The sequence below is a fragment of the Nesoenas mayeri genome, assembly GCF_963082525.1.
Source record: "Nesoenas mayeri genome assembly, chromosome: Z".
In the NCBI taxonomy this organism is placed as follows: Eukaryota; Metazoa; Chordata; class Aves; order Columbiformes; family Columbidae; genus Nesoenas; species Nesoenas mayeri.
The window spans coordinates 46930177-46952884 of record NC_137542.1 but is presented as its reverse complement, the minus strand read 5'-3'; the positions used below and the strand labels follow the sequence as shown (position 1 = coordinate 46952884).

General features: G+C 42.8%; 1 protein-coding gene across 1 annotated transcript in view; it reads right to left on the bottom strand.

Annotated features, from left to right (window-relative positions):
- Nucleotides 1-20461, bottom strand: part of PRDM6 (PR/SET domain 6) — a gene marked incomplete at both ends in the record, with an annotated part of 72368 nt that extends 51907 nt beyond the window's left edge. The window contains 2 exons of the mRNA XM_080362975.1: nt 10692-10999; nt 19936-20461. Coding sequence (XP_080219101.1) covers nt 10692-10999; nt 19936-20461 — 834 coding nt within the window. The remainder of the gene's footprint in view (nt 1-10691; nt 11000-19935) is intronic.
- Between the last annotated feature and the right edge of the window lie 2247 nt (nt 20462-22708).

Genomic DNA, 22708 nt, shown 5'->3' with positions numbered 1-22708 from the left:
AAAGATAAGCAATAATGTGGAAGAAATACAAGCTCAGAATGAAGAATTAAGCAGATTAAGACTCCACAAAGTCCTTAACATGATCTAACGTGACAGCGGCTATATCTTTAGAAAATAAGCCATCTGACTTGGCCTGGCAGCAAACAATGATATTGCATGCAAATTAGGTTTTCAAAAGTAAAGGAAAAATCTATTTCAAACAACCAAATAAAACTTCTGCAACACTATTGCCTCTGGGACATGTCACTTTGGGGTAATTATGGCTTAAAAATTAACATTTTATTAAATAAACAGAACCCCACAGATGTTAAGAAAAGAGACAGACAAATGTAGTCTTTGGAGGAAAGGGAGGCTGCAGACCTCAGCCTGACCCTCAGCCATCTTTTGTTGGGAATGGCAGACCCCAAGGTCAAATAGCTACTCTGCCAGAGTTACTGTCTGAGCCCACCCAGGCTCAGATGTATAGCCTACTCTAATGTATGTTGCACCATATGGTGGGCTAAGATACCCCTGAGTCCATGCCATGCAGTTTCTGATGGAGAACTTTCACTGTTGGAAATTCACCAAATCAGTAAACTGGGAACACAACAGGTACCATTCTGGAGAAACAAGCAAGCAAATTAATATTCCTAAAAATCTACATCTTATTCCAAGTAAACTGAGTGTAATATTAGCTTGATAAGAGAAGAGAATGAAATTCAGATGAGACAACATTGATGAAAAGATTTGAACATCAATATGGTACTCATTTTTTTCCTAAACATCTTCATGATTAGTGTGTAGTCTAATAATATGTCGATGTTCTTCACTTTGGTTATCTTTGTAGCAAAATTGCATCAGCAACTGAGCTTTCTAGACTCCTTATCTGACTTTTAAACATGCTGAAATATTTGCAGCAAATTAAACTTTCCTGTGGTCGTCCATGAACAACAGAAGAGGTTCAGTTGGGATAAAACTTTTGGTTCCAACGGATTAAAAAGACCTCAAATTTTTCAGGAAGAACCTCTCACCAGCAAAATGCAAGAGCCAGAGCACAGTACCTCGGTACCTAGCAATTTGCAGGTTTGGGAACATGGAAAGAACACTGCTGAAAAAACATCTGAGATCTTGGCTTGGTACACTTTGCCAACTTTCTAAGCCTGTGTAACTTTCTGTGTGTATTTCTGTTACAGCTGGTCAAAAACCAATCTGCATCTTTAGTTTTTCCGCATGAAAAAAACAAAACCATTTTGCTAAAAATAAAACTTTTTTCAGGAACCTATCAGTTTTGCTTAACTATTCTGATTATATTTTTGCATTAATTAAATAGAACCACTCATTTTGATGAAAAGTTAGTGTTTCTTCCTGAACTTTCAAAATGCTTGCCACCTAGCGGCACCTTCTGTACTCTTGTTTTCCTGTTCTGAAATGGAGAATGGCCATGTGTCATGTTGATGGTTGGTTGGTTGGCTGGGTGGGGTTTCTTCCATCCAATGTCAAATTCTTCTCAGAATGTTTGCTCTGAAAGACAACTCACTTTTTCAGAGGTGGACAAATGACACTTCGTTACTTCAGCTGTCACTGAAATCCTGCTGATCACGATAAAATTAATTAACACAAACCCAGGGGAATATCTGTAGCTCAGCAAAATTTCACATCTCTAATTAGAAATGAAGATGTGCTTTATTAGCAACTGATCTTACAAATAAATAAATAAATAAATACCCAGTTCTTTCTCATTTTTCTCTAAGCAATTGTGCAGCACTTTCATCTCCTTTTATTGGGTCAATGGAGATGGGGACAAGGTTCAAGATAACTTATAGGAATAGAAAAAAATATAGAAAAAAGAACACTTTTAAAAAAACACATTTACTTCAATGATCAGCTCTTTTTATAAAATGGTGGTCTAAAATTAGTATCAGTCACCTATACATACTGCTATAAAGTTCTTTTGACAGATTCATAAAATCTAATACTCTGCTTTCCACAGTGAATGCTGACATGGCACCAGGCAAAAAGTGCATATAAAACATTTTTTAAAAAAATAATGACCTTTACACTACTGGAAGATTGCCTTAGGAAAATCTCATGAACCCTGGATTTGCTTTCTTCATTTGCTTTACACATGACACCTCATTTAATGTAAGATTTTTTTTTTCCAGTTTAGGACTCTAACGAGTACTGATCATTACTCGATTTAGGGCTCTGTTAACAGAGAACAGCATGAAGACCAGAGCCTTCATATGGCCTTTATTTCAGTAGGAGGTTCTTGTACTCATGATAAAACCACTTTACTTTGTAGTTCCACAGGTGAAATCAAAACATTTTTAGAAATACCCTGGAGTCACTAGATGTGCTTGCTTATACACCAGTAGGTCTCTACATAGAAAGTACCAGGTTGAATTACTGTTACAATACGGAATTGTTTATATACATCTTGCTAAATCCATGCAACAAATATGCAAGACAGTACAAACAATAAATTTATGAGACACAGATTTTTTACAACATATAATACCAAAATAATGCTTTTCTTTAATGTTAATATTTATATAACTAAATACAACGCACAACTACACAGTCACTGGCAATGTAGTCCTCCCTTTCTTCACAGCTAGATATTAGCTTTAGGTCAAATGAATGCATTTATACAAGGGTACCTTTACATTAAGTGCGTGTTATTGCTGTTGTATAGACAGTGGCAGGCAATATGCAGGTGGTTTTGTGGTTCTGAAAGAATGGTTTGCCTATCTTGGAAAAAAATGATTTAAGAATTGTGATTAAAGTGATACTGTGTTATTCAGTCATGCCTGAAGACCTCATTAAATCAAAGTTCCTAGTGACATCAATGGCTATCTTGTCTGAGCAAGGGATGATTAACAGCTGCAGGATATTAGTCCTGCAAGCTCATCATCTGCATGAGGCCTGACACAAATTAGCTTATTGCCAGCTATGACTGGACTTCATCTACAGTTTGCAAAAAGAATTTCCGGTAATCACCTGCATTTCAAGGTTTAGCATTTATAGGGCTTTACTATGCATATTGCTTATTTTCATGCAAGTAGAAAGCACTGTGTTTTTGTGGTTGGTGACTAGCATTTTGTGGCTTCACTGTATTTGTATTAATACAGGAAAACTTCTAGAGCTTATTTGCTTTCTGACATAATGTCTTTGTTATGTCTTGCAGAAATAATTGACCCAAATCAAGTTACTATACACTACATCTATTGGTTGATTAGAACTTTAAGATGCAACAAATAAAACACATTATTGACTTTTAAATCTTCAATCAAATAAATATTTACAGCTGCAATTTGCCAAAATTATTTACCTTTCAATAACGGATCACAAACAGAATATCCACTATACACTCGAGTGAATACCTCGGCTGTCAGCAAACAAATTACAAACAGAAGAAAAAATAAGTGTTCTGGCTATCATACAGTCTATAAATAGCTGATGCGGCTCTCCTTTAAAGATGTGTGATCTGCTACATTAGTAAGCTTTTTCAATGCATAATTGACCTTGAGATGTAGAATGACCTCATAGTAGAGCGGCTTTTCTTTTAGGGAACAATGAGTATAGATATTAGGGGATGTGCCTGTTGTCAATGATCATTGCTGAAACCTGCCTATACCACACTGGGACAATCAATTTTGTAAATGATTGCAATAATCAAGGAAATTGCCTAATTTATAAATCCTGGCATACAGTATTTTAATGGATTCCTACATTGGAATGCTGATGCTTTCAAAGCCAAATGAATTGTTGTCCAAGCTGTCACTATACAAAATGATAAAAACATTCAGTCTTGTGGGTAACTACATCTCATGGATATTCAGACCATCAAGTACATAATCACTCATTAGTGAATTCTGTGATAGTTACCAGTTACAAGCCAACCACAAAAAGCCGCAGTTTCCTTATGAAAAAGCCTCCTCTGGAGCTGAGGACTAGAAACAGTTGAGCACTACTGAACTAATGCATCCAAAATTTTCCTACCTTTATTTGTCCAGGTAAGACAGCACACTATTTTACTTTTTTTGTTTGTTTGATTGATTTGTTTTGTTTTCTTTTGCTTTTGCTTTTTCTCTCCAATAAGTTTTTGACCATGAATTACATCAACGCAGGTGCCATTTGTATGGAAGGAGAATAAATTCAAGGCTTGCTGCCATGACTGTTCCTGGTGGGTAATTTCTACCTAATCCACTCTCCAGCTTGCTCTCCACACTTAAGCCAGTTCCACAGATGCAGTTATACATGGATTGCTGTTCTCAGTTAAATCTTAAGCAATTGATTTCAGCCAATAGTGGGCTGCCAGTACTTTGCTTACTGCTCAATCTCACTAACCTGACATTTATAGTGTACTGATTGGCCTCTGTCAGTGGTGGTGGTTGTAAATTCACTTTGAAAAGCTTTGTGTTAACAGCCTTCAACCAGGCTCTGAGACGAGTACGAGCAGGCAAGCTGACAATTGCTCGACCTCCTGCCCTTATTACAGTGAGTAAATCAGGCTTTGAGCCATTAGGCTGGAGCCCGAGGCCTACACAAAAAGGATTGACATGACTAAAGGTCAACCTCTGTCACACATGTGTAACAATTTGGATAATGGAATTCTGTAACTTATCTGAAAAAGGTGCCAAATGTGTGGAAGGAAAGTATATCCCGGGCTGATTTTCCAGCTTGTATGTTAAGTGGTTACTTAAAAGTCTGCATTTTGAAGTCCTTGAATGTTTTCTGACATGGAACCCAGGGGTTCAAAATGCATAAAGCAGTGATTGAGACAGTTCTGCAAAATATTGAACATCACCATCACCTTGAAAAGCATATGCTGCAGTTTTGGCTTATCAAATCTATAACAAATATATTATTGGTATCATGTGCACAACACATTTTGGATATCCATATATCTCATTAAAATACTGCCTTTATTCACCCACTTTGAATTGAAAGTCAATAGAAATAATTCACTGTTAATGGTATAATAAATTATGAGTAATTTCAGGCCTTACAAACTAGATTTCATCCAACAGTGGAAATTGCTTTTACTAACTAATAAAAAAAAAGTTCAAATGTTTCCATAATATTGGTGATTGGATCACTTTTTAGCAATATGGAAAGGTAGTGGTCAGATAAGGACAGAAGTGAGCTTTTGTATTTATTTGTGTTCCATTTCAGTATTTTTGTGTGTTACATAATAGAATGTCCAAGGTGAGATTATATGGCATGGAAAAACAGACTGTCCCTGCATGCTTTGGCAATTCACACTGTTGAGATTCTGAGGCTGTATCCGACTCCACAACAAAGTTTATTCCAAACTTCATTTTGTTAAATAGGAAGAGAATTAGTCTCATGCCAAATTAGATTTGTTTTGTTGCACAAGTGCTTAGGCTTATTTATCTGCTCAGGCATAAAATAGATACCTTGTGTACATAGCACAAATATACCAAAGACAGGGACATACATGAATATAAGGCATGAAAAAGTCTTAGAAAAATCACAGGGTTTCTAAAAGAAACATCAAGGTTTAGTTTAGCTTTTCTAAGAATAAGGATTATCAAACATGAACTAACTTTCATATTTAGGATCAAACTAATTTTATATTGACGCTAAGCAAGGAGTCTATAACATTCAAAAGTTTTCTGGAAAAATGTGATACTAAGTGATCTAGAAATACTGATGTAGCAAACTGTTTTATAACAGCTTAGCGCAATATTCTAAAGTACATAAATTAAAGAAGCTGTGACACTAAATGTGCTCTTACTGAATGTTTGGCTTTGCAAGCTACTAAACACATTAGGTGTATCTCTAGTAGGCAGTATGCGAACTTAAAACCCCTGTAAAAGTAAAAATTGTTGTGCTTTTTAATAGAAAATAAATGCAAGGGTGGTACATCGCACAAAATCCTCAGAAAAGGAAAAATGAAACAACAGAATGGCATCAGCTGTTATTCTGCATAATTTAAGGTATAATAGTAATATAACTAAGGGTCTTTTTTCAAGACAAAATTATTTGAATTTCATGAATGTGACATATTTGAAACAGGGCTGAAAAGCAGTCTAGAATACTAGATGATGGATTGCTGAGAAACACAATTTTCACTTTAATAGAACTATGGCATGCACATAATTCTATCCCCCAGTGCTTTGCTAAAACAGCGAATTTAGTACAAAACTACAGCCTTGAGAATCTGGATACAAATCTATCACCATAACTGGAATGAGTGCTTCATTTGAAAAGTAAGGACTCTCTATGCATATTAATTTGTACAGAAATGTACAGTACCACTGCATGGATCCTGGCAAGCATGCATCCCAGCAAAATGCCTGTTCTTGGTCCAGATAAAGTAAAAGGTAATGTTTTCTTTGACTTTACTCGAGGCACAAAAAGGCCAGTAAGTACCCAAATGGTGCTTTACTAAAATGACATGCACGCTAGTACAAGTACTGCCAGTTAATCCCATTCATTTAAGGGGAAAACCATCAGTGCAGGTTTAGCATTTTGTAATTACTAATGAATGCCCTGCTATATGTGTATTTTGCTCATCCCTGAAAAGGAAAAAAAAACTATCTTTCAGAAAAGCAAAATGTAGATTGAGTCGAGTTAAAGTGAAATCATATATTTTACATTCTTGGAATATTTAAAAAAAAAAAAAAAATAAAAAAACCCACCAACAAAAAACACCTACTTCGTCTCTGACAAAAAAAAAATCAAGAAAGACAGCAAATTCTTTATCAGGTGAATGAAGCTAAAGAAACTGCAAGATTCTATCTTTTGATATGTCTGTCAGCAAAAGTTTTTTCATCCAAACTGCATTTGCAGGAGAAAAGACCATCTATGATTTAGCTATTTCTAGAATTCACAGTTTAAAGCTTGGAGCCTGAAAATGTTCAACTACTAAAACATATAAGTCTTTTAAATTTCTGTATTTTAATCTAATAGAATTTAAGTGTATATCGTATACATTCCTCAAGTCTACTCTTATTAAATGTTGATGTTAAACAGAAAGGGGAAACCATGTGCAACTAGATTAATTTATCTCCAGGGAGTAAGGACACATTAATAATTGAGATAATGTTTTCATATATGTTGGAATCAAGTGTGCCTTTTCACTTCTTTATTAGAAAACACATTAGGGGAAAATTATCTCATCCTCATCAGTAAGACCTAATTGCTGAGAAAGTCTCTGTTTTCTTTGCAATAACAAAAGGATTGTTCTCATTACTTTGAAATGGAAAAAAAAAAAAAAAAAGCAAGAAAAAAGAAAATATCAGAAATATTATCAAGCAGTGCTGGAATAAATGCCTGTATTACCAAAGACAGTATTTACTTAATACACCCAGTCCTGTTTTTGTTTTAAACAAATCAGAGTTTATTATATTTTTATAAAGTACAAGCAAACTCTGGATTGAAGTGGGCCAAAGGGGAAAAAAAATAACTACAACTAAAAATGACTAATATCTTTGGCTTTCTGAAGCATTGATCTTTCTGTTAGTTATAAAAAATTATCTTGGCTGATTGCAAGAGAACTCTATAATTTCACATGAACACCCATAGGTGCCAAGGCCTGTTGTGAGGTAATGGAGTGGTATGTCATTTACTCTGAATCACTGTACATTATGCTGTATGGATTACATACAAAGCAAACACTGAGTGCATGGTGGGAACACTTGTGCAGACAGACTGAAGCATATTTCCATAGCATTGAACTATACATCAAATGCAGTGCTTTTGATGTTTCCCACAACAAAGAGAACAAAAAAAAGCCACCAAATCAGGAACTATTCTTAAAAGTCTTTGCTATAGCCCTTCTATTTATCTGATGCACACCCAAAACAAAGAACTGTAAACGAAAATAAATATCTATCAACTTTACTTTCCAGCACTGAGAGAAAAAGAATTAGAATGCTACTTACAGTACTAAGAAAGAGAAGTTCTCTCTATAGGGTCCATCAAGACCTAATGCTAAATAACTGATCTGTGGACATACTTGTATTTGCAGCTATCTTGAAAAGATCAATGGAAAACAATCAACTAGAGCCACAACTTTATAAAGGGACAATGATGAGACATTCCTTTAAGGTTTACAGTGATTTAATCAACACTCCTATATCATATAGGCTAACAGAATACAGATTGTTCAGACACATACTTTCAATTGCTTTTATTTGTTTTCATAGGTCAGCTTTGTAAAATCACACACACTTTCTGATTACTTTCTTTTGCTGTACTTTTTCTTTATTAAACATTAGTTCTCTGATAGATAAAACATACCAAATTGAAAGTCAAAACAAATGAGAAACGGCCAAAACTTTTAGCTAGAGCTTAGAGTATGTGATTCGTTGCTAACAATTTTTGCCATTAACAGAAATAAACCAAGACCATGAACTGCCCACAATACCTCCCCCCAGAAAAACTAAATTTAATTATTATTTTTAAGATAGTTCACTTAAAATACACACAGTCTGCTAGCCAACAGGAAATCTGTGTTGTGTGTTAAGAACAGAAGAGCAAACCCACAGAAAAACTCAGCTGACACCCATCGATGGCTGAATCTGGCACATACATCATTACTATTTCTTATTTTTACTGAACATCTTTTTCTTCTTTGCTTTTGGCTCCCCCCCGCAACAACCTTCCTCCTTTCATTGCTTTAAAACAATTTTTAAGTTCATCTGAAATTAGACTTAAAAATACTCCCTGTGTAAAAAAAACACATTATCAATAGTTGCAACTTAATTTGCGTGAAACTGATTCATAATTTTAAAAAAATGAATTGACAATGTAAATATTTAAGGACAATGTAAAATTCTCTAATTCCATTTATTTCAGCTAAATATCAATGTTTTGTGTAACTTAATGATTTGTGAAAGATACTTTATTGTTTTATATTAATTAGCACTGTTTAAAACGCAAAACCCCTAAAGCCTCCAAAGTCATTATAGAGTGTTCTATTAAAAGCAAAAAAAAAAAACCAAAATGCTTTCATTGTAATCACTGCACTTCAGTAGGAACAGATTTAAGTTCAATTTGTTAATATCTGCTGCACAGGAGAAATTTCATCCCCACTGAAGGCAGCAACAAAACTCCCAAGCCTGCAAGTCACCCAGTTTTACTAAGCACATGTAGGTGTGCTGTGAGACTGACCTTTTTCATGTGAAAATCTATCTCTTGCCACAATTATTTTTATGGGTAAATATTTTGAGACAACTCTTTTTTTTGCGTATAAGAATTGCATAGGAGCTCCTACTCATTTAAAGAAGTCACACGTATTAGATAATATGGAAAAATAGAACATAATGATGAAAAGACATAATCATCTGTACAAAGGAGTGACAACCTAAATATTCACAGGTTGTGAACAAGTGCTATACGCAATATTCTGGCTCCAGAGTACCAAATGTCTTTTTAAAATCTACTCACTTTTACTGCATACCCACTGAAGACAGCAAAAACACAATCTGCAGCTTCATGGACTCCTTGTGGGGTTTCTAACCAGCAAGTACCTCCCCTTATATTCTGAAGATTTGGGTTTGGTCTAGATGAGTAAATATCACCTGCAGATCTATGGGCATATTTCTAGTGACACTCTGTAGCAGTTAGTCTTGAGGTAAGCAGAAGCTGCAGCTAGAGAGGACTAAGTAGAACTAAGAAATAACACCTCCTTGCACAAAGCAAAGAAGAAATGAATGGCAAAAGACTAGGTAGACATTAGGCAGTTTCTGTAAATAGGAAGCACTGGCACACACAGGGATTGTACATGTTCCCTATTAATTCTTAAATCTGTGTGTAAAATGAGCATATACTCTCTTTTCTTTCTAAACTAACTTACCACACAATGTTTTTGTTACCATCTCCATACAAACTATACCTAAAGGCAAAACTCCAGTGCCTCACTGAAGAGAATACACACGGTAACAAACAGTCATGGATGTCCCTGTACGGCCAAGGGAATATGATAGCAGATTTATGACATGTTCTGCCAAACCACAGTCAGTGTTCATCACAAAATAAACCAAACTGTAACAGCCTGAATGTTTTCAAATCAGTTGTCATTGTTACTGTCTCTTAAATGGGAACAAACACCAAAAAAAGATCTTCAGATAGCTGAAAGTGACTTTCACACAAGAGCACTAAAGCATCATTAGGGGAATGCCCAGTCGGTGCAGGATCAGTTGAACTAAATTGTGAACAGGCACTAACACCATCATTGTGCAAACAGCAGGACTGTAAAATAGGCTCCTGCACTTGTTTCAGCAGCTTTCTTGAACTGTTGATAAGCCACAGCGATGGTGCCACGTGCCATCTTAGCCCATATGTGCTACTCAAACTAAGATGATTCATCTGGTACTGTGACCTGAGAGCTACATGAGCTCTTGTTACTCAGGTCAAAGTGTAAACAGCACAGGGTATTGTAACCTTCAGCCTTCTCTGCCCAAGTCTCTCTATTCCACATGAAAGCACATGCAACAATCTGTTCTTCCTATGCAAACTAATTGGAGCTCAGAGGTGTCCACTGGTTTTCTTGATACTTCTAGTAAGGCAGGATTTTTGCTTGCACTGGTTACATTTTCAAATCTGCTGGGTCGGCTTACTTAAATTGTGGGATTTTTTCTCATCACTAGGAAACAGTGCTGATAGTACATACAATTACACTCAATATCTGCTTCAAACCAGTAAAACTTGAGAAGGAATGAAAGATGATGACTTACTTCCCAGAGATGCTGCGTATTCCTGATGGCTCCTGCTTGAACCTTCTCTGGCAAGAGTAGGACCCCCTGGAAGGGCCCAATCCAGGTTCCTTGCTGGATCCGCTGAGCTGCACAGATGCCGTAGGCCAGGCCAGGCACTGTGCTGGTGCACAGACACACCTCCCGGGGCAGGTCCCGAAGCCATTCGGGGATCTCAGGCGGAGGGGCGGCTGCGGCAGCACTGCTGGTGCCCACCAGACGCCGCAGGGAATGGAGGGGACCATGCATGGGGCACTCGCCGTTGCGGTTGTCAGCGCACATGTCACATCCTGTGGAGCACAGAGGAAAAACGCAGTATCAATATGGTGCCACTGGCCACCACCGTGATCATTGAAAGGTCATGTAGAACCCTCTACTTTTCCCATTATTTCGTGGCAGCTCAGCCCTCTCACACACTGTGCCCTTCTGCATGTCACTCAGGATGGTTTTCCTACTATCAGCAAAGCCCTCAATAAGAAATCCTGAAGGCTGAGCAGAAACCCTGCAGACATTTTGCAAGTCTGATGTGTTCACAGTCCAAGGGCTTAATTGGGGCAGGATTTAATTTTATCCTTCGTTTAAATGAACGTTTGCTCTACTTTTTACATTGACAGCTGTGTGTGTACAGTTCTGTTTAGAAAATAAACAAAACAGAACTTCATGAATGACAAATCAGAGCATGCATGAACATTTACCTTCTTATAGATGAATCTAATCTTGAAACAGTAATTATATAGCAAATATTACTGATTTCTAGCACACACTTGAACACTTTTATTGAATGGGAATGAATGTTCTTTCCCTGTTACATGTAGCTGAGGGTAAGAACAAAAACAGCATGTCTGGTTTTGTGAGCAGCTCCCATGAAAAAGACTAGTTTGTAAAAATGTTGATTTCCCTAACCATTCTTAATAACAGATGCTGTTTCTCTATTTTGGGAAGAGCCTACTGTGATTTTTCTTTCCTGAGGGGAAAAAAAAAAAAAAAAGGTTAAATATTTCCATCACACACTATTTCATATGCCATGAAAGTACAACTTCCAGGAAAATGTTTCATGCTCGGGAAATCCATTTCTCTGGACGTATGTTGAGTTAACATAACAATAAATCTATTGAAATATGTTACTGCCTTCTGCACGTTTCACTTACCACAGTAAAGGTTTTCATATAAAATTATTCCAGAAATACAAATGGAAAACAATAACTATGCCATAGTACTCATGTAGTAAGCCCTAGATGTTTTCCCTAATAATTTTATACAATCTACGCCCATTCTTATAAAAATAAAGCACATTATTGTCTGTAGAAGCTGGAGGTTCTTGGTCTAACCCACAGATTTAGACTTGCTAGATTGCCTGTAACCACAGTTTCAATTCTCAGGAGGACTGACTCAGCTGTTCTTCTTTCCAAGGTGGATATACTATGTATTATGTAGGCTTCTGTACTACAGAGCCTGAAAGGATAATCTTCCTCTCTGTTCAGTAAAAGCTGCTAAAAGATAATAAAAGCTGTATTTTCAAAATATGGCCTCTATTTGCATTCTCCAGATTTAGACACACTTTCTAAGCATTATTTGCTGTCATCCTCTTTTAAATTGTACAATACAAAAATGGTACATTCAGAAATATTAAAATATTTTAAAGTTACGTGTGGAAGCTAATTTCCTTTGAAATTCTTATTACTTCCTTTGAGTCTTGCAGGAAATGCATGGGTCGCTACTTGGTGCTCATCTGCTCAAGTTCTCTATATTAATTACAGATTTTAGCAGAAAGCAAGCAAGCGAGCCCCGAGTTGGACATCGCTCCGATGGGTGTCCCTGCAGAAGAAGGCCTGCATATGAAATTTGCCCCATGCCATCCTTAACACACCGTGCAGCATCAGGGCAGGGGGGCAGAAAAGCCCTTGCCTGCACTGCAGCCCATCGGAGCAGCCATGGGGCAAAGCCCTCTAGTGGGGACCATGCTTATATTGGGGGGAAAAAAAATAAATAAATAAAAGCCTTTGGCTGGAGGGTTAAAGCCTTTTCTTAATAATATAATCCCTGTTGCAAAATGACTCTCCTGTTGGGTTAAGCCGCAACTGCAGAGGGGTTTTGTTCACTCGACTACATCAATTAGAGGTGGCTGGAGGATGAGATTTGCAGGACCCCAGGGAAAAGGTTTCTGGCTGGTCCTGAGAGAAGAATGTTATGCAGCAAATATTCCTACAGTCATTCCCAGGCATGATGTATAAAAGGCAGCAAGTACATGCTGGGATATTTTTTTATGGTTTTGTTGTTTCCACAGTTAGTTTGGAAAGTGAGGTATAACCACAGCATCTTTTCTTTCCTCTTCAAAACCAGTCATCAAGAAACACTGTGTTTTTGGCATATCCAAGGATCTCAGGGGCTATATTGGAGTCTGTCATTGGACATCATACAGGAAAGGATCTCAAATATGAAAAAAAACCACGATCAAAGCAACAACAACAAAGGGAAAAAAAACAAAACAGGTCCGCATGTGAGTATACTTTAAACAAATTTGGCATTTTACCATGCAAGTTAGAAAAAAAACATCTGACAGGAAAACCAAAGGCTTAAAGAGAGGAGGACATCTAACCATGACATCAATCAGTACCTGGAGCAGGTCCTTGAATCCAGCCTGTTGGTACTGTTTGACCATCTTCAAGATGCATAACTCTCCCCTCAACTACCTGATTATTAATAGATTTCTTGAAGACACCGTATCTCTGTAGTAACTTACATTAAACATACTAAGGCATCTTCATGACTCCACTCAGGCAATGTCAGTATTCATCTGCTGCATCCTGCCACCAGATATGCATAAATTTTTGTGCACACAACCTTTAGTACTTGCCTAAAACAAGGGTTTCTTCGCTTCATCCTGGCAATATATGTACATGAGCATGGATAAAACATCTTTTTTCTACCCTTTCAAGAAAAATAAATTAAGAAATTCATGAGAAGTATAAACAAACCCTGTGTCACTGTCATTTACCCTTACAGAGAGTCACGAATAGTTATATTTATTTTCCACTATCCAAAAACTCTGGTAATGTCTTAATGCTTGGCAGCAGCAGTATCTGATCTCCTGCTGTGTTCCTTTCCCTTTGTCCTGCCAAAGCTGAAAATCTGGAAAATGAAACATCTTCTGAAACTGTTTTGGCTTACGGCTTGTTGAAGAGAGGGAAGGAATCTGTCTTTAATCCTAAGTAGTACTGAAATTCTTCTTAGTCGCACGCTTTATACATCTATCTTTAGTTTTTATGCTATTGTATGTATAAAATTTAAAAAATATCTTCATAAATGTGATAAGGAATGGAAGCTCTAGTAGATATATTTTATGCTTTCTTGAGTAAAAAGTTACCATGCACCTTTTCCTCTTCCATTACTAACTTTCGTTAGTTGGTTAGTCTGACCGAAGCACACTTTTGACAGTGTTATAGAACTCTTTTAAAGAGAATCACTGTAAGTAGTGGATTCTTCTGCCTCAGAGCATAAGGGAAGGAAGTCCTTAATATCAGATGCAGAAAAAAGGGAGAATTTCAAGACTAGCACGCTATCCTGCCTCACAGAAAGGATCAACAGCATTATCTTCTTCGATACTGCAAAGTAAGACGTGATACAGTGCACCAACTTGCTTAATAATACGTAGAAAATAAGAGGGTTTTTTGAGAGGGAGAATGTTGTGGTTCACTGACATCACTGGAGCTTCCAAACTGGGTCAAAACCATTAAGATCCACAAAGGTATGGGAAGTTCACATAAAAAGGACATGGTGGGACAAATGTGAGCTTTCTACAGGACTGCCACACAGGACAACAAGGAGAGACATACTGTGCCCTTCCTCCTCTTTTGGCCTCAGGCAGCAGCTGAGTACAGTGTGAGTACAGGCCTCGGCCAAGGACTGCTGAAATTAATACTTCCATTGGCTGTAATAGCATTGGTCAAGCTCCAGATCAAGACAAGATGCAGCAAGAAATGTGAGAAAATTAAGGGGTTTGCTGAAAATGGAAAAAGCAAAAATTACTGTATCCAGAGCAGAGTGTCTCTGATAAAATCAGGAGACACAGAAGGTAAGGTCAGTGGGAATGCTCCATCAAAGTCCCAGGTGCAGCCAGGCGCTTTGGAAGGAGATCAGTTTCTCACTTTATACCTTTGTGCTCTGTAGATGGGATGATTAAGGCAAGGAAGAACCAAGAAAAAAAAAAATCCTAGTGGAGCTGTTTGGTATGGCTCTTTTGGGAGGAGTGCAATATGTTATCGTTTATTTGCCTCCATAAAAATGAACACAGTGTAATGCCAGCACTATAACTCCATGTGAGTACACTCAATAGTACTAAACTGAAGCAAGAGGGAAAGGACACATCATTGCCCCCAAAATATAATTCTAAACACTCTCCAACCTAAATAACCCTACTACTGCATATTTTAAAGGAAATCTGAGAGGAGAAAGCTTTTGTCAGTGAAAGGTAGGGTCCAACACAGCGCTTTAACCAGCAAACCAGCTGTAACAATAAATGAAAGAAATATATATTTTTTTTCTCGGCAATAACATGCTTCAAAGGTGCAGTTATACTGGATACCTGCAGTTTGCTGGTATTAAAGAAGTGTGGCCTCTGACCCTCTGCTTCATAATTTACCACAAGCATGCAGGTATCTGGTGTAACTGGCCATCATTTCACACAGTATTACTCGCTTGCCAAGTATAAATCACTGTGGCTGGCCCTGCGTCCCTGGCTGGGCCCGGGTACCCAGCTAAGGGGGAGGCTGGGCTGGGTGAAACAGTGCCCTTTCTTTTCCTGCAGGCTGGAGCTTTCCTAAGGATCATGAGCTCCTCGTGCCTCAGTTTCTTCATCGACGAGTTGATATCAGTTTCTTCTTGTGAAATTAACCGCAGTTCGCCGCAGACTGCCTGATCTGCGTCGGGCTTTCGGGGCTACGAAGCACAGATGCGCTCGGGTTCCTTTTATTTATTTGTTTATTTACTCTGCGTATTGGCTGCGGGGATTTGGACCGAGCCCAGCCGACTGCCTCAGGGCCAGATCGCGGCGCGGGGCTACGGAGCGGCCACCGCAGGGCGGGAGCCACGTAGGGCGTCGGGTCCCGGTCACTTCTGCCCGACCAGTCCCTCCGGGGCTTTCACCCTCTCGCTCTGCCCGCCGCGCCCCGCCGGCCGCCTGCGGCGGTGCTCCCGCACCAGCGCAAGAGCTGCCGAGGGGTCCGAGCGCCCCAGCCGGGAGTCGGGCACACCCCGCCCCGGCTCCTCCGAGGAAGGCGGTGTGCGAGGGCCTGCCAGGGCGCCCCGAGTGGGACAGGGGGTCGGGGAAGCGTCCTGCTTGCGGAGCGGCTTTCGAGTTATTTCTGCGAGGTGGGTGGGGGCGGTTTGGGGGAGGAGGGTTTGATTTTCCTTGCCTTCGACTAGACGTATGAATGAATTAAATTTCCGTGTCAGGTATGAGAAGGGTAGGAGAATATTGTGTGTAGATAAACCTTGCCACCCCGTGCCCCTGAGAGATCCCCATATACAATGTAGAGATGATGAATAGGCTCTGGGAGAGGAGATCGAAGTTCAGTCCGCACCAGCACCACTCTCTCCTACAAAACTATAGGGCAATTAATTGTGGCTTGTCCCCTCATCCTTCATCTCCTGGTGGCACATATCGATGGAGATTACTGCTGATGGACCATTTTATCACCCTAAATAAACAGTCACCACCTTCTCTAACCTCAATCTAATATATGGCTATCTGCTATGTTTAAGGGTGCTGGATAACTAATGATGTAAAATAGCTAAATCATACAGGTTACCAGCAGTCTACAGAAAAAAAATCCAAATGCTCTCCACACCGATCCAGTCCACAGCATGTTATATATACGCTGTCTACCCGTAAATTGAACGGGAAGATGCGTGCAAACTGCTTGCTTGCGTGACACTTTAGTTTTACACAGCATATTTATTACAGTGACAGGTTGGCTCTTCCTGGTGAAGGTAGAGGAGTCGTAGACTTCTCACTGGGAAAGCCTCTCCCCAGCAGCGAGGGGCAAGCCTACAGGGCAGTAAGCCGGCCCCGCACTCCCCAAACTCACTCTAGGAGATCTCCTCGACGCGCAAGCGCCCCTCCCCCAGTGCCCAGAAATACCCTCATCCTTCCAGATGCAGAGAAGGGAAGAAAACCGTCCCCAGCCGCCTGCCACATTATCAGGGTTTTAACATAGTCCCTTTTACTTCCCTGGGAGTAAAGATTGCAGGGCCCTAATTAGGGGAGGGGGGTCTATTTTTTTTTTTTCTTTTTTTCCCTAACTAAACGCCTTTGCATTTAAAACGATTACATATAGACGCTTAACCCACGGCTCTTTGATGGCTCTCGCCCCATTCCCTCGCCCAAGACCATGCCATATTCATTGATATTTGATGATCAAGGCTTGTGTCTATGTGGAAACTGTCGCCCATCCATCTTCCCTCGGCGGCCGCCCGGCGCCGGGCCGGGCGCTGGGGAGCTGGGCCTGGCGGGGTGTCGGACAGTCGGGACCACCGCCACCTCTCGGGCTTTCCCGCCGCGGAGGCAGCGACGCCACCGCCACCGCGGGAGCCGCCCGCTCGCCCTCTCGCCTCCCCGGTGTCCCGGAGAGCGGCCGAAGGCATCGGCGGAATTCGCAGGCGCCTGTGCCGAGCGGGTGAGCCCGCGGGTGGGTGCTGCCAGAGGTTTGAGCCGCAGAGGAAAAGGCTGCTCGCGAGGCGGGGGGGGGAGGGGGGGCTTAGGGAGGAGGGGACATTTGGGAAAGAAGAGGAACCCGGGCATTCGCTTGGTTCGCGAAGGAGGTTTATGTAAGATTAAAACCCGAGAAATAGCCAGCAGCCCAGGGCCTCCCGCCAACGGCGAACCGGAGGGCTGCGGTCGGGGGAGGCCGAGGCGGCAGCCCTGCGCCCAGCCCCCGGGGACGGATCGGCCCCTGGGGATGAGTGTCTCTCTGCCAGGCTGTGGAGGGGCCAGTTTCTCAGTCTCAGAGATGCGGAGGGGCTGTCCAGAGCTGGAAGTGCAGCAAGCAAGTATAACTCAAACTGAAGTCGATCACTTCCCAACCTCACCCACAACCCTACCTTCTTTCTCTCAAAGGGGCACCTCCGCTGCAGAACGCGGAGAAAGGGATGGAGTCAAAGTGGCTGAAAATTCCCCCTGCCCACGGAGTCCTTGCGTGACTCCGAGGCACTCGGGGAGCTGCGCAGGAGTAAGCCAGGCCGGTGCCCCGCAGCTTTTTCTGCTGCGCCTCTAATCGTGCGAGGAGCGGAGTGCGTGGTACGGCACGGGCTTCCCGTACTATTTCCTCACTTACAGTTCGCTTTTTTCTTTATTTTTAAGAAAGAGTTGCCCAAAGCAAAGGCATCTGGTCCCAGAAGGATGAAAACTCGGTTTAAAAGGTTTGCTCACGGACAATGGTTGGAGGGAAAGTCGCCTTGTAAACAAGTTCAACTGTAAGATTTTTTACATTTCGCTGGGGGAAAAAAATAGGAAGAGACCGTAATGGCAGCAGCCTGCCCCGTCCTTCAGACCGCGAGCGCTGCCCGGTCCCAGGCGGACGCGATTCGCGAGCGTCTTTTCTGCCATCGACCCGTTTGTTTTCTCGAATCCACCTTTAACAATCATGGTTGGGAAAGAAGTATACAGACTTCGCCTGCGCCCCTGTGGCGTGCTATTATTCCACTCACTCCTTAAAAATTCTCCCTCCAAATCGCTTTTTTATCTTCCTGTCTCTTTTTAAAACCTTTATCTTTCAGATTTACAGAGCTGCTCCGAGAACTAAAACATATATTGTCTGAACGGTTCGGTTGACGATTAAAAGTGCATTTCAGATTCCATTAAGTGCCTGTAATTTAAGAGATCACGCTTTCCGCACCCGACAATAGAAAATACACCAACACTTTTCACTACAGGGTAAAACTGAGTACGATAAAGTCACTCAAAGAAAAGTCGGTATCCAATATAGAAAGATTTGCAATGTTAAGAAGATGATTAAGTTTATGCTAGCATCCACGCAGTTTAATTAATACACAACAGAGTTTCATGGAAACTTTAGAAACAAGCTCTGCATCTTAAATGAAATTAAACGAATCCACATTTTGCTCGGGCATGTGCTTTCGGATCACTGGTTTGGCATATCGTTTGTCTGTTCAACAGCTTTCCTTAAACAGACATTTGGGGGGGCAGAAGGACAGCAAAAATGAAAAATTTAAGAAATCTTATGATAAGAGAGTGTGTTTGAAATGCACACGCTGAAGCCATGTTCCAGTGTTCTAACACGGACAGATCCGTGTTCCCTGAATGTTAGTAATACATCTGATTAATTAATATACTTCATCTAGTTATTTTCACCCCCTTAAATTTTCTCGGCAGTGTAGTATCAACAGATACACGAACAAAAGACAGGCAGAACCAAATTCTTAAATCACAAACTTCTAGTTGATACAGATGTTTAATAATAGGGCGCCTTCCTCTCCCTGCCCCCTGCTCCCTCCCTCAAAAAAAAAAAAAAATCTGCAGTTGGAAACAGCAGTATTAAACGTTTTCTAACCACCAAATCCTAAACGAATTGACAGTTCTGGCAGACGACCTTTTTCATTTAGAAAAACAGCTTTTCTTATTAAATGGCCATGTCATTCTTTCCCATGAGGGTGAAAACTAAAACCAGTGGCGTGTTAACGAGGTCTGAAAGGAAAACCATACTCCAAGATAAGAGGGAGGAAAACTTTGCCCTAATCCACCTGATGAAACCTGCAACTTTTTCCCTGCCCAGCTTGGAGTAATTGATTTCTGGATATTCAGCGAAGCTCTGGCTTTCCAGGCAGGAATTGAGCGAGACAAGCAAGGTGATAAAGGACCAACTTTACAGCAAGTTGATCTGAAGCATTTCTGAAAATGTTTTCCTAAGCAGCCCCCCGAGAGATATCTACCCCCCACAGCAGCCTTCCCGGTGAAGTGTACCTTCCAGCGAAGGACCTGGGTCTCAGACAAGAAAAGCCATTAGCGAGAGGCTACCGCCCGCCTCCCGAAAGCACTGAGAACAACGTAAAAACAACTCAAAGGAGGGAAGGGCAAGGCGAAGGATGCTCCCCATGGAGAGGTGCAGGCACCGACTGCGGTTCCCAGCTTGGGGCGTCCGTAGTCTGGCCTAGTGCGGGGAAAGGCAGAAGATGGGTGGTCGGGGACTGCGAGAAGGGGCACGATACGTACGGTTGTTGGGGTCACTGGTGTGCTGGTTCAAGGGGATGATCTCCATGCGCTGCTGCCCGTATAGGTAGTAGTCCAGCTCCTCGGCCGTGCACCGGAACCGAGCGGCAGCGCGCTCGCCGCATTTGCTGCCGCCGCTGCCGACCCCGCACAAGTCCTTGCCCTGCAAGGGAGCGGGCGCTCCCGAGGCCGAGGGCTCGGAGCTCTGCAGCGGTCCGAAGACCGGGAGCTGGGACACAGGCAGGCAGGTCAAGCCGGCCAGGGAAGCGGCCGCCGCAGCGACGCAGGAGGAGGTAGAGGAGGAAGACGGAGTGGACGAGGAAGAGGAGGAGGAGGCTGAGGAGAGTGAGGCCGGGCGCTGGCGTAGGCTGTCAGCTGGAGGCTCGGCTCTCTCGGGCGGCTGGAGCTGAGCGAGGGTCCCACTACTCTTGAGCTGGCTGCTCTGCGGGAAAAGCTGCTGCCAGTGCTGCAGATAAGCGGGATCCACCTTCAGGAACGCGGATCCGCCGGGATCGCCGGGCTTCAACATTGCGCTGCCTGTGGAACGGAGAGGAAGGGGAGAGCAGACGTGAGACGCCCGCCCCGGCCGGGCCGCCCCGACTTCGCGGCGTTCTCCACGCTTAGACACGCCGGCCCTCTCGCATCAGCTGTCCCGGATCGGCAGCGGGACCATCCCCGTTCCGCTTGCCTGCCCGTGCCAGGCTCGGCAGGAGAAAGTCTCGGCCCGAAGGTCTCCAGAGCGGACATGCAAGAAACCCGCTGGCAGGGGCGACAAGGCTTTCCTCTTATCCCCGCCACCTCCCCCGGGGCGCGGGCAGGACGAAGGCGGCGGCGGGATGCTCCTCACGCCCGTGGCCGGAGAGCCCGCCGGCCCCGAAAGGCATGCTGCTCACCCCGTCCCCGCGGCACTCAGTGTCTCTCCCTTTCATTCCCTTCCCTTTCTCCGCTGGAGCAAACGACTCTCAAAGTTGACAATGGGGAGGAGGAAGAGGAGGAAACTTCAGTCCCGCGCACACACGCGCGACTGTCTTCTCTCCAGCTGCTCCTGCTTTCCACGCTAGCGTTTATAGGAGGACAGGACTCCGCAGTATCCTACCCCGGGCGAAGAAACCACGCAGCGGCCTCTTCTGAGTTGACTGTGCCGGGGGCGACGGAGGGGCCGGGGCCGCGTCTGCCCGGCGCGGAGCTGCCTTACCTGAGCGGAGTGCGTCGGAGCGGCTACTGCGTGGTCGGCGTGCGGTGGAGTAGGCAGCCTTGGGAGCCTTCGAGACGGAGGAGGGTTGAAAGCAGAGACTTTTCAGGTCTTTGTCCACGGGGCTGCAGGGTGATCCTGCTCCAGGTGCCGGGGACCGGCGGGCCGGCTAACTCCGAGCCGCCGGGCTCCCTCTGCCGCGGCTGCGCATCGCAGTCGCGCCTGGGCTCTTTGCTCGGCTCTGGCAGACTCCGGGCTAAACACGTGGGTTTTACGACAGCGCAAAATACAAGTGTGTGTGGTGTGTACGAGAGGGAGGGGAGGGAGCGGGAAGTTACCAGCGAGCCTGAATGCAGAGTCCTTTTTTTTTTTTTTTTGGCAACTTCCCCCACTTCGTTCCTTGCTCAACTTTTAAAGGTGTCCCTTTCTTTCCTTCCCTCCTCCGTCCCTCCTTCCTTCCCTCCCTCTCTCTCTCTTTCTCTCGCTCTCTCCCTCCCCAGCTCCAGGAACAAGGCGCCCCGAGAAGAGCTGGGCTGTTACCCTGCAGGAAGGGGAGCAACGCCCGGCGCAAACCCGAGCAGAATCCGCGCTGCTGCGCGGTCTCCAGCGCCGGACCAAGGCAGCGAGCACCTCGCACCATGCCAGGCGGCCGGGAGCCATGGCCTTGACTCACTTGCCTGTTGCCCCTCGGGGGCTAAGGTGGATTTTAAAGGCCTTCCTGAACCGTTAAACTGTCCTGATACTGTCGCACCTACTTAACAAAGTCTCCTAGGATGACCTGCCTCCCGTTCCCCTCGGCTACCTGAGACCTGCCCCTGGAGGTCCCAACGCAGACAAGGGGACTCATCACTCTAGAATTTTTCTCTCTTCAGACCTTGTCCCCTCCAGCACCAGCACGTCTCTCTCCTGCGCTCTGTACTCGGTTACAATACCGAGCACCAAGTATGCAGATGGAGATGCAACCTGTGGCGAGAAACTTCTCATCTCTAGCGACTTTTTCTCTCCACTCTGCTTAAAAAATTGCCTTTTTCTGCCCTGCTACTCACAATTGTTGGGCTCACATACCAGTGAGTATTTAACAGGTTTTTGGGCTTCTTTCCTGCACCATATGAAAAACTGGACGAGAGCTATAATCTCTAACGTACACAGCATGTACACTGTATCCCACGCACTGAAGACAAAATACTTACACAAAGGGTTTATGTAATCAGAACATCTCTCTAATGTCAGTAAAGCCCCCATTGTCAAGTGTCACGCTGCCACTAAGCGCACGCTTGCTTACAAACAATGTGCACGCATGTAAACTGCTTTTGCCATTCCCTCCACCCTGTTTCTAGTGTATTTCTTTCCCACCGTCCATTCTCGCAGAGCCTGGGAAAGCTGCTGCTGTTTAGACTTTGTCTGTGTCTAAGGCAGGACATTTTAACAAAAATTTGAACAGGACTGGGGCAAAAAATGTTTTGACTGGCGTCATTTTGACAAGGTCATCCGTCATCTCCTGTATAGATTGATAACACCTAAGTTAAAGGCAAACACGAGTCGGAAAAAAAACCTCGATTTTTATGGGTTATAAAGTTGTCTATA